The sequence below is a fragment of the Anas acuta genome, chromosome 3, assembly GCF_963932015.1.
Source record: "Anas acuta chromosome 3, bAnaAcu1.1, whole genome shotgun sequence".
Lineage (NCBI taxonomy): Eukaryota > Metazoa > Chordata > Aves > Anseriformes > Anatidae > Anas > Anas acuta.
In genome coordinates, this window is record NC_088981.1 from 64577849 (window position 1) to 64590695 (window position 12847).

A 12847-nucleotide genomic window follows, 5' to 3' on the forward strand; every position below is an offset into this window, starting at 1 on the left:
ACTCTACTCAGGGGTCTACAATATTTGTCTGTATTTTGTCTACATAAAATTACATTCAATTAAGTGCAGACAATGATAAAATTGATTATGAAAAACATCATCTAAAACTTGTCCAATTTTTTTTTCTGTTGGTTGAAATCCATAAATAAAAATATATCAAGGCATTAATTTTCCATTTCAGAATCAAGGTACAGAACTGCAGTCAGGGAACAAAAGTACAACACCAGCAATAAAAAATAAAAATTAAAAAAAAAAACAAAAACAGTGAACAGTGAATTTTTTATTCCATATACTTGGAATAAAATTATTATTATTATCATTATTATTATCATTATTATTATCAAAAGACTTTTATGTAAAAAATGTTTAGGGTGAAGATCTGCTGTTTTCCGCTTTTAATTCTTTCCAAAGACTAATTACTAAAATTTCTTCATACAAAACAGTATGCCTGTGGTCTTCTTGAATCATGCCAGTGCTACTTGCAGTATAATTAGTCAAAGATAATTAGTAGTACCCTCTCCCCTTAAAAGCTTTCTGTTAAGAAATAGTTTTTCCACTCTAAATGGAAACTTTGTGAGAGGGAAAAGAAAACCCACAACATAAAAAACAGCGTCTAAAATAAAAGAGTTTGTGCACCATGTAAAATTCCACGTGCCTTGGTAAACTGAGGCTTCAAGATGGACTTCGTCTCTGAGGACCATGATTATTTCCTTTTCTTTATTTCTGGAGAAAAGATCAATGACACTAATCGATGATTTTGCCCCCCTACTCCCCCCCCCAAAAAAAATAAAATAAAATAATGTTTTAATAAGTCCACAGCAATGTAATGATACACTTCTACTCACTGCTAATTGCTAAAGCTATAACTAAATGAATGATATTTCAAACATAGCAATGTGGAAAAATACGTACAAAATTAACTGTCTTGAATTAATCAATTGTTAAAAGGAGGAGTTGAATAAGTTCAGTCCAGAACATTGGAGATTATGGGAGAGCAGGTTATAATAAAATCTTTACATGGGCTGGGGTGTTTTGCTGTTATGAAAACAGCACGCACACTATTCTGAGAAACCCTTTCTTTCCAATGCATCTTGTTTGATGTATACTCTTGTAAAAGATAAAATAAAACATCAGCCCAGAATCAAAGCACTCCTCAGCAAGATGAGGAAGATGTCAGCATGTCGTCTATGATGCATTTATGTTATAGACTGGTGAAGGTACAGTAGTATGGAAACAACTGAATAGCTCTTGAACTAGAATCTAATCTGTTTATTTTTGTACCATTTTGGCATTATAAAAAGGTTTATATAGCAGAAAGACCAAGAACATCTTTGTATTCTTAGGAGAACATTAAACCCTACTTGTTTACTGTATGCTACCCAAGATAGGTAAATTATTCCAAAATATTTGAGGGTCAGCCTCTCTTTGTCTCTGATAGCTGTTCAGTGATACCTAACAAACTACCAAGAGGAGGGAATAAAGACAATTGCACTGAAGTAGTCGAGCTTTGCTGAATAGGTTTAGGAGCAGTCAAAGTCACTTCACAGCAACCTTCACAGTTTAGGACAACATGTTATTTTGGATAAACATAGACCAGAACAAAGGGTTTGCACCAAGAAGGAGAAATGGTCCTCTGTGACCTCTGTCAAAAGTAGTGATATGCAGCACATGAAAGAGACACTGCAAAATATCGAAAAGAAAAGGCAAGAGAAAAGGATCTTCATTTTCACTCCAAATTGTAGATGTGAATTCTAAGGAGATGAATAAACAGTTTTGAAACTGTACTTAAGAAGCACTGTGGACCAATAGTTCACTGGGTGCTCAACCATGCATTGGTTGCAAATGCAAACACAAACCCTTTGGTGTTTTCATTGATAAGAGACAAATCACCTCCTGTCACGTTTTCACAACCTCAGGAAAAGTTGCTCTGTACCCCAACCTGTTACTATGAGTTTTCAGAACAGAGAAAAATACTTATCTATGAAAACACAGGGGATATGACTACACTACTAGGAAGCTTTAAGGAAGTCATCTAAATTAGTCATATGCATCACTCAGACTTTCTAGCACTGAAAGTTACTACCTAAACCCTAAACTCTCCTGTAACATTACACTATCTTTTGTTCCTAGATACATGCACAATACACCATTTTATTTCCTCAATTAAATATTACCTCTTCTTTCATTGTTTTTCCCCATTACTTCTGTTGCATTTTTTTTTTCTCTAGACTCCAGCTACATGACATATTAGCTATTATCTAGAAGTTGCTCTTATGCATGAATTCTTTTATTCTCCTCCCAGCCCCATAAGGATAACTGTCACCCTCACCAGCTGCTACTATCTAGATTAAAAATAGACATCAGCTGTGCAATTGCAAATTTCTCCTGAGGATACCAGCAGCCAGAGAGTGGATTACAATTCTTCATACAGACAGCATCTAGAAACATATTAGAAATGATGTTCCTCTTATCTTACAAAGCTCATAACACCACTCACTCTTGCCTTGCCCTCAGTATCTATTTCCACCAACTCTTCAGGATAATCAGCTGCCTGCTACCAATTAGTCTTGACAAACTATCAAGGATATAGTCCCATTAAATTTCTTGGAATAGCTGTAAGGATTTTGACTGCTCAAAAGCAAATGATTAACCTCTGGTACAACATGATTGTGAGTAGGACTCATTTTCCTTTTCACACTTAGATGTTTATGAAAGAATGTCAAAACACTAAAAACGTATATCAGTGTGTTACCTGTAAGAGAATATGAAAAGAAGACCAAGTGGTAAAATGTGTTTGGAAAAAAAAAAAATATATATATATATATTATTTTAAATTAAACTCCATCAGTTCAAATACAAAAAGAGGAGTAAACAAAAAAATCAACAGGAGAGCAGACAAAAACAGAGGAAGAAGTGAACTCTGTTGATGAAAACAGAGATTTCCTTGCCCCGTTCCTCTTCAGAGAAGTGGAGAAGAGGCGGTGCCTCTTCAGTCATGCTCAGGTAAATCTGCACAGAGCTGAGCTATGCTAGGTCAGGGGGTTGCATTCTTTTTCTCTTTCTCCAACCTTGGTCTTCACAGAGCGGGGTCTTTATAGTGCATAGTCAGTGCCAGGCTGTTGTTAGACATCACAAAGTGCTGATAATGGGAATTATCTTGGTGAAGGGTAGGAAAAACTCGTATCCAAACTGTGTGTTTAGCAAGGATTTTCAGTAAAGCTGCCTTCAACACTGATCCTTAGTGTTCATGTGGGCCTGTTCTGGGTCAAAAGCACACCAATTGCCTACTAAGGATATATTGGCTCTATCTCATTTTAGCATCTTGAAATGGTCAGTGAGAAGCCCACTAACTTCCCTTCCAGGAGTTATTTAAAATAATCACTCTGCATGTTCTGTGTATGCACACAACACCCAAAGTATAGAAAAATTGGTGTCAAGCAGTATCCATATTTAGGAAATAAAGTACTTATCTATTAAAAGCCCAAGAAACAAAAGGGAAAAGATAATTTTTCACGTCTGCTTGATAAGTGGCAAAAAAAAATGTATACAGCTTTTAAAATACATACTACCTTGCAATAATTTAATAAACTGTGCTGTCTTCTCATAAAGAATCAGGATGGTTGCCGTGGTAACAAAGATTATCCTTGCTGCTGCTTGATTCTGTCATTTTTCTAAACATGAATTCATAATATTTAGGATTTATTAACAATGTGTCACATTGATAGAGATAAATTACATGCTTTAAACTGGCCATGTAAGTCTTCTATGATATTATAGCTGCTTTGTCAACTCAGCAATAAGATATGATGTGATTACTAGAAAATTAAAGCTATTTGTCATAAAGGATGAGGCAGTATCAAAACTCCCAGAACAGAAAAAGTCTCAATAGAGTAATCTAATGTGTTTCCTTATTTTAAATATTTCTGAGTTAGCTAACAGTCAGTATTTTCTGTCTTGTAAATTGATCAAGATCAGCGTATATTGAAACTAGATTTATTTGTGCTGGGGAAATTTAGGTTATAAAGAATCAGAATTGATGTCCTTCAGGCTGCAATATTTCGTGATGGTTCTAACTATAATGCAGAGTTTGTGGAGAGATCCTAATGATGGCATACTTTGCAATACATAAAAATACATATATATACACTTATGTTTTATGAAGTTGTACTTCAAGGAATTTTTGTAGAGTTTTGTGCAATGTACAGTATCCTAATTGTAGCAGAAAATTAGATGACATTCTCAGTGTTGCTGTCTAGAAAATACCATTTTATGTGCGTTACTGAAGTGTTTGTGTCAGTAAGTGCCATCACTGATACCATGTTAGGCTAATTTAGATGGCCAGTTCTACAGTCATTCTTCCATATATATTTGGTAGTTGAAGAAGCAATAAGAAATTCACTAAAATCACAGAAGTTTTAGCAAAGCCTTTTTTTTTTTTTTTTAAAAAGGGCCTATTTTTTGTAGTGAGACACACGGTTGGTTGGAACACAGTGGAGTTGAGTAACCTTAAGTCAAGCAAGGAGAGGACAAGGGGCAGATGTTTTAAACTGAAAGACAGTAGATTTAGATTGTAAGGAAGACATCTTTTACAATGAAGGTGGTGAGGCACTGGAACAAGTTGCCCAGAGAGATTGTGTATGCCCCTATTAGGAGATAGGCCAGGATCAAGGCCAGGCTGGATGGGGCCTGGTCTAGAGGAAGGTGTCCCTGCCCATGGTAGGAGGTTGGCCTTGATGATCTTTAAGGGTCCCTTCCAACCCAAGCCATTCTATGAATATGTGTCACTGTAGGATTTGATAGGTCAGGCAGTGGGACATAATTACATCTGTATGTAGGATGAACTTTGAGCTGGGTGAGATATGTCTACATTGTATATTGCAATGCAAAGGAAGTAACAGAGCTTTCTTTAAATGCACCGAGGCAGTCTGGAACAGCAGTATGGAGAACTGCTCAGATGTGCTCAGAGCTAGCTGCACATAATCTTTGTCTTGAACCATTCCTAAACTAGTTACCAAAACTAGTTTGTACTAGTTTGTGTATCCTTTTAAACAAAACAAGAGGGAATTCAGTTACTGGATTGTCTTGATAGATGGAAAAAATATCCTCATGTAGTTGGAAAAAAAAAAAAAAAAAAAAAAAAAAACAAGCTCAGGTGAAATACAGTAAATCAATACAGCATGATTTCTTCCTAATCATAACCTTTGAGGCTTATAGAACAATAAATGAACTACACTCTCAGGCTGAGAAATACAAGGTGAAAATAGAACAAAAGGCCTTTTGGCTCATTGACATCATATAATTTGCTTAGTTATGCTGCCATACATAGACAGCTAACAGTAATACATATATTCTCCTTTGTTTTCCTTTATCTCCATGAAGTAACGTTCTCTCTCAAGGCTATAGACTGATGTTATAGCATAGTTGTTTCTTGTGAAGCAGGCAAAATCATTAATTCAGCTATGATTCAGATGGCTACTACTATCTAATAAAAATATCTTGTATTTATTTCAAATGAACTATGCACAAATCAATCTTGGAAAGAGAAAATACCATTTTCCATTGTATCTCTTTGCCAATGTAGATTCTGTTACAGCTGGACCAGATAACTAATGGGATAAGTGGAAAATTTCAGTTGTCTTCAAAAGGCATTATAGTAGCTCCTTTGAGTTGAGATGTAATATACACTATTTTTTTTTATTTTTCTCCCTTGGATTAATTTTGGTGCCAGAGTTCTTGTTTAATTTAGATTATGCGGACCAAGATCCTAAAACACAGGGTAGCACCTCCAATAGGGTCTGGTCAGAATTGTATGTGTTGTTGTCAAAGGTATATTTGATCCAGTATTTTATGCCAGTTTTCCACTGCAAGAAAATATGCATATTGCCTAATCAGCCAGAGACTCTGTTGAGTCTTAATGGCTTTATTGGGCACCTGTAATGGCCTGTATATTTCTACCACTGTAAGCAAGCAGTGCTATGCAAGCTTGATTTAGTTCTGTTTTTGTTGGTGGTGGTCATTTGTTTTATAATATCCTGGTTTTGACACAATTAGGACAGTAGGAAAAACAAAAACAAAAACAAAAACAAAAACATAAATGTATATAGCAGTAACATAATATCTATGTCACAGGTGAGGATTTTTTTTTTTTTTTAAGAAGAGGTGGCATAGCAAGGGCATGTAAATACTGTACCACTTTCTCTTCTAACAAGGCAGTTCTTAGCTAAGGGATTTATTGGTATACAGCATGATTAAAATGAGTCAGTCATTCTCGGAGACTCTAATCCCTAACCTGGGAACTTTTATATCTGTTTGTAATTTTTGTCCAACATTCAGTCTATTTTTATTGTGTGTTGGAGCTACCAATTGACCATTTGAGCTTTAAAAATTTAGAAAATGTAGTAAAAAGAATATTTACCTTCCAAAGGTAATTCTGAGAACATAAAAAACTAATCCTGGCAAACAAGTAGAGATACAGGAGAAATGCTTAGTAAAAGCATGTGTTTTTTTTTTTCTGATTCGTAGTCAACATATGTTACCATATAGCAGCTGCAGGTCAGCAAAACCTGTTCTTGACTTGAAAAGCAGTTATATTGCTTAATTTAAATCAGAATAATTATTCAAGTCATTTACTGTTATGATTTTTGTTCATGTGTATTCTGTGTGCATGTATATGTACATATAACTGATAATTTAACTTTATTGTATATAATTATAAATATGAATATAATAAAGTCATGGCTGTGCTATAATTTTGAAGCACTTATCTAATTTTATTAAAAGAATGCGTCTGATATTTTCCTGTGTTAAGATTAGTTTGATATGGACAAATAAACTCTACATTGTTTTCAGAAATCCATAAAGCGAAACCAGAGAGACATGAAAAACGAACTCCAAAAGGTAACATTATTTTTTTGTCTGTTTACTTACATGTATGTTTATAATATACACTGTATTTGCCAACTACATATTTTATCGCTGTTTTATTATAGAAGCACTCAGAAGCACTGTGGTTCGCACAGTCTAAAAATAACTAAAATTTAATGTATGCCTTAACATTAACAAATAATGCCATTTTATATTTGTTGGGCTATATTGTGAAGGCACATTCATAATAACATTATCCTGTCCATACTTATACAGAAGTCTTTTTGTTGCAAAGGTGCAAGAACATAGAGTGCTGATGAACTTCCTCTAGTGCAAAACACATGAAGTGTGTTTGGCAAGGAAGAAAACAAATTTATAGGCCAGTGAGTGCCATCAAAGTTAGGAAGTGCTAGTTAAGAGTGAGCCAGGTGTGTATCAAAGATAAGAAAGCCTCCACTATAAGAACCTACTCTCTTTCAGAGTGTTTAATCTCCTCTAACTGTCACTTCCCAAAATTCACAGAGGAACTGGTTTGGACTGGTTTTCAGAGGTCAGGTACACAAAGAAGCTTTCTGACTTATTTGCAGATTTGTTATTTATTTATTTTGTCTAATAAAACCTCCTCTGGAAAGATTAGGATACACAAAATCTGATGAGCATCTCAATGATGCACCAATGTCGTGCTTAGTAATCATAGGTGGAAGCAAGACGGAAGCTTATTAAAAATAATGTGTTTATACATACACTCTCCCTCATAAAATTATATTCATTTTATATATATATTTCTTTCTAGTATTTTACAGCTATAGTGCTAGGTTTCCAGGGTCATCTGAAGTACCCAGAATTGTTTCCCAAATATTTAATAAATCATGTACCATGGAAATAAATTTTTTAGGGTATCAGTGAGCTAGTTGGTCAATAATGAACTAAAATTCATTAGCAAAGTATCTCAGATAGGGAGTTTTCAAGCACAGTATTCTAAAAACACAAATGAAGTTGCAGCCTTGACCAAATCAGCCTCCTGTATACTATTCCATCTGTACAGAAATACTTTGCTTTACATAGAAAAACATTAATGTGACAAAGATGATCACAAATATGTTATAAGATGCTAGGGAAAAAAAAGCACTCACGTGTCATTAATTTATAAGTATGCCCAAGTATGCCCTTTATGAGTATGCCTTATAATGCAGTCTTTAATTAGACAATCAATTGCAGAAGTGCAAGACAAATGACAAATATATATACATATATATATTTTTTTTTTTTTTTTGGTGTTTGGTTGTGTTATTTTGTTGTTTTGTTTTGTTTTGTGTGTGTTTTTTTGTTTGTTTGTTTTGTTTTGTTTTTTCCAGGGGGAGATGGGGAGGGTCTCATACTTCATAGAATTATAGAATCACAGAATGGTTTGGGTTGGAAGAGACCTTATAGACCATCCAAACCCCCTGCCACAGGCCAGGACAACTTCCACTAGACCAGGTTGCCCAAAGCACCATCCAGCCTCACCTTGAACATACTATATATATTTCTGCTTATATTTAGTCCTCAAAATGCACTTTGCATGCAGTAGGAACAGTTACAAGAAAACATTCTGTCTGACCTCAAGCTAAAGTATGATGAAGGCATGAATCTGTAGGGAGATTTGCTCTTACCTTCTAACATACCTTCAGTAAGCATGGATAAATATAATCTTTTATTGTTTCTTATAGGAAAAATATAGAAATTAATGCATTTTTTTAATAGAAACAAACATCCCAAACAAATTTGAGCTCTCCAACCACAAATATGGGGATGCTGGACTTATAAAAATAATTTTAGACATGTTTTTTAGTAGTCAAACCCTTTGAACTGAAGTCCCAATAGGGAAGCTGCATCCATAAGCCTCATTTTGAAAAGACTGTACCAAAATATCAGCAACAGGTGCAAAGAATGGAATTTCCAGATAGAACTGGCTAAAATTATAAGGAAGTTTCTTAAGAGTATTAAAAGCCAGGCAGATTTGTACCCTAATCTTTGCCTATAATTAAATATTTTGATAAACTCCTAATAATGAAGTGTATTTCCATGATTGCACTTAGTTCTCAGTGTATTTCTGCTTTTCAGAGTTCACTGATTCAACAAAACATTTTTTCATTCTTAAGAGCGGTGAAATTTTGTAATTACATGTATATGTTAAGCATAAATTCACTACAAAATAGGGTCTTTACAATTTGGAATTTGATGCATTAGCATTTCCACAAGGGCCAATAGCACCCTGAGCTGTGTGAGCAGGAGCATGGCCTGCCCATAGAAGCAGGTGATTATCACTCATAATGCAGCCAGCATTCATGAGACCACTTCTAGATACCATGGCCTCCCAGGCAAAGACATGGATAAACTGGGGTGATCTCAGTATGGAGCCCCTGACATGATGGGGGTTGGAGCAGTTGTCCTGAAAGGAGAGGCTGTGGACCGGGGCTGGCCTAGGAACAGCCTGGAGCAGGCTGAGAGGTGGTGGAGAGGAAGGAGCCAGAGACACAAGGAGGCTCAGCTGTACTAAGCAAGATTCAGGTGGGATACAGGGAGAAACTTTCTCCCCATGGCATGGGCTGCCCAGGAAGCCCACTCTGGAAGAGTCCTTGGGGTTTCCAGCCCCAGCCCCACACAGCCCGGCCTGGCCTCAGTGCTGAGCCTGCTGCATGGGGGCTTTCGCAGTGTCCAGCCAGCCACAGCTGTCCTGCAATTCCTGCAATATAATGATATATACTGCTTTTGCAAGACTTTAAGAGCTACAGATGAAGGCACTGTTTAAGACATAGGTGCTATAGCTTTTATTACTGCTGCTGCCAATGAATAAGAGGTAACTATCCGATATTTCAGCAACAGGGAAGAACAATAACAGAATATATTGAGATAAATGTATATAAGAGTGTAATTTCTGTCAAAGAGAAAACCTAATGATAACCTAAATGGACTGAGAAAAGAATTTCTAATTCTTATGGAAAATAGATATTAGCAATACAATGAAATAACCTGTACCACTGGAATAAAAATAGCTCATTAACACAGACTTTGAGAAGTCATGGCAAAAGGTTCAAAACTGTCATTAAAATATACATTCATCACACAATCTTCATAAACTTCACTTACACTGAGAATAAGAATTCCTCACACTAAAGTCAACATAACATCATCACAACGCTGAAAAAGGTACTGTGATTTTTCCTGTATGTATTTCACTAATACATTGCTGTTGGAGTGAGGGATGGAAGAAGACAATGTGATGATGAAATGCTACCTCTGAGAGTCATATATTAAAAAACAAACAAACAAACAAACAAAAAAAAAACAACTGTGATTTCAGCAAAGACACTCATGTGCCTCTGAAATTAGTACTAACCTCTCTGGTTTTGGCAGAAAGTATCTCTGAATTTGACCTGATTTCACAAATATATTTCAGTCACTTCCAAACTATTTCACTTACTATGCATAGCACATACCTGTCCCTCCTACCCTAATCACAGTAGGGCTGTACAAGTAATGCAAATATTAAACATCACAGAGTAAAGCTGGCTGTGTTTTGGCATATGGATATATTATATCATCATGAAGACAAATATAAAGTGTCCATATAATTTAATTTTCTGTAAATATATGGTATTGGAGACAGATAAATAGGTAAACGGAGTTGGCCCATACAAATCTACAGTGTACCAGAAACCCAAAATAAGTTGACAAGATTAGCAAGTAAAGTAGCATATTTAGGCTTGATACAAGGGCTGTCTGTCTCAATTTCTAGGCTTATGACTACAGATCCATCTGAGGCTACTATAAACTAGGTTACATGGGTACTGGTAGCAATACAGCTGCAGCATCTCAGGCACAGCTGTCAAGTATCAGTTTAGCCACATGGGCTGAGAGAAGCCCAGAGTAAAGCCAATGCTTGCAGGTAATTTGACCACCACCAGTAGCTGGCAAACTTGAATGTCAGTTCAGATGGGTGTAATGCCCTCTGACTGCTGCAGTTAAATCTAACTTTAAATTGTATTGTAATGCACAGGAAATTGTCTTGCTCTTACATAGGCATTTAAACCTAGTGTTGAAGGGCTAGATCCATCTTACAGTTTGGTGCTGCAGAGCACGTGCATGCCTGGTGCCATTTGGGGCAGGTGTGGCCAAGTTCCAGGCAAGCTTCTTCCCTCTTTACAGGTAATTGGTGTGGTTTGTAATGAATGCAGATGCCTTCACAGTTCCTAAATTGCTGGGATTTCCTTGGAATATTGTTTAGGACCTGGAAGTTTGTGCCCCTCTGCAGATCAAGCACACTCCTCCCCCCTCCCTTTTTTTTTTTTATGGAGGATTCTTTCAAGAAGGATTAAGTTATAGCCATCTAAGGTTACTCGGCTTCTGAATAGAAGTATCTACTCAGAGATTTAATGTTGTCTGACTAATGCATTCTAACTTCATTGTATTAGTTCATTTATCTTAACTTTTGTGAGTGCTGCTCTGTGGACAGGCACTTAGCTGGAGCAAGCAACCTCTACTGCATGCATTATGCACCCATCACATAGCTTTATGCTAAGCAATGGACTTACTCAGCTGAAAACTTTTTACTTAGCTTAGATGTGGAATTAGTTCCTCCTTATTACATCCCTTTGAAGTTCCTTTTTTTTTTTTTTTTTTTTTTTGGGGGGGGTGGTGGGGTTGGAAATGTTATCAAATGCTCTATCTCAAACACTTTATTTAAAAAAAGTAAATCTCATCCCCAATCACTGTCTTCCATTCCATTCGATGCAAATCAAATATAGCACTAGATGACTAAAATTTGGAAAATATCACATATATACTATGCTTGTTGTTTTAAATTTTATGTGAAGTAAACAGAAATATTCTTATTTGATTAAATTCAGAATACCTTGTTAAATTACCTTAAAATTTTCCATTATAAACTCCTATTTTAGATTATTTATAAATTTAACGCACTCCAGTCATGAAGGATGAATTTTTTCATGCTTGGCTTTTTGCCTCTGGCTGAATTTTCATTCAAAGTCATATAAAAATGTTTCAGCAATTTCCAAAATCTAGGTTAGTGAAAATTAGGTTAGAGTATTATATTTTTTCCACTGCTAATAACAGTTCATTCTGAACTTATGCTTTTTATTGGTATTTGCAAGCAAGTCCAAGCAAATTCTTTTAAGCTGTGAGAAAATTTTAACTTAGGCAATTGTTATGAAAGCAAATGCATTGTTATTTTTCTCTGGATGAACCCAATATGCTATTAAAAAAAAAAAAAAAAAAAAAAAAAAAAAGAGATGATCTTTTAATAACTTAGTATGTCATAAAACAAATAAAATGGTTGAATTAAAATTAGATGAGCAGTTTTAGCTTCAGCATTTTTCAGTTGAAGAGTGCTTGATTTAGGAAAAAAAAAAAGTACTTTCTTTTATTTTTTATATATGCAAAAATATTTGTATTAATTCTAGGTTGTTTCCCCAAACATGGCTATATAGCCTGCCTTATTTCTAATTCCAACTTAATTCTTTCCTCTAAGCTCTGGGAACTTTAAAAAGTGCATGCATTAAGCCCTTTACAACAGAATAGATATCCAGGTGACTAAATCTGGAAAAGATCTGTAGACAGTGAAGTAATTTATATGAGAGAGTTTTCAGAATGACATATAAAGCTGAACATGAAAGCATTTGAAGGGGAGAATACAGAGTTAATGTAGAAAAGAAAAATCATATTAAAGTTTGTCAGATCAAAAGCTTCAATGGACTTTGGCGTCCCTGGGGCACTTTGATTGAAGATGTAAAAATGGCCAGTCATCACAGCTGTGAAACATGAATCCTTTAATTTTTGGCAACACCTGCCCTTTATAGATAAGGTTCTACCCCAAAGCCATAGCTCTTGACAGTATCCATATGAGGTAATGGTAATTTTATATTACAGTCTGAGATTAGCAAACTCTGAAGCTTTGGTGATATCAACACCCAGGATAGGGCTC

The 12847-nt window shown here is 35.4% G+C and overlaps 1 protein-coding gene across 24 annotated transcripts in view; it reads left to right on the plus strand.

Moving 5' to 3' along the window:
- Positions 1–12847, plus strand: part of TRDN (triadin) — a 238733-nt gene that overhangs the window by 60080 nt on the left and 165806 nt on the right. For 23 of the 24 annotated variants that reach the window (XM_068677544.1, XM_068677564.1, XM_068677566.1 and 20 more), the window contains one exon: positions 6850–6897. The exons of the other annotated variant lie outside the window; for it this stretch is intronic. In XM_068677544.1, the coding sequence (XP_068533645.1) occupies positions 6850–6897 (48 nt within the window). The remainder of the gene's footprint in view (positions 1–6849; positions 6898–12847) is intronic. 24 annotated transcript variants of the gene reach the window in all.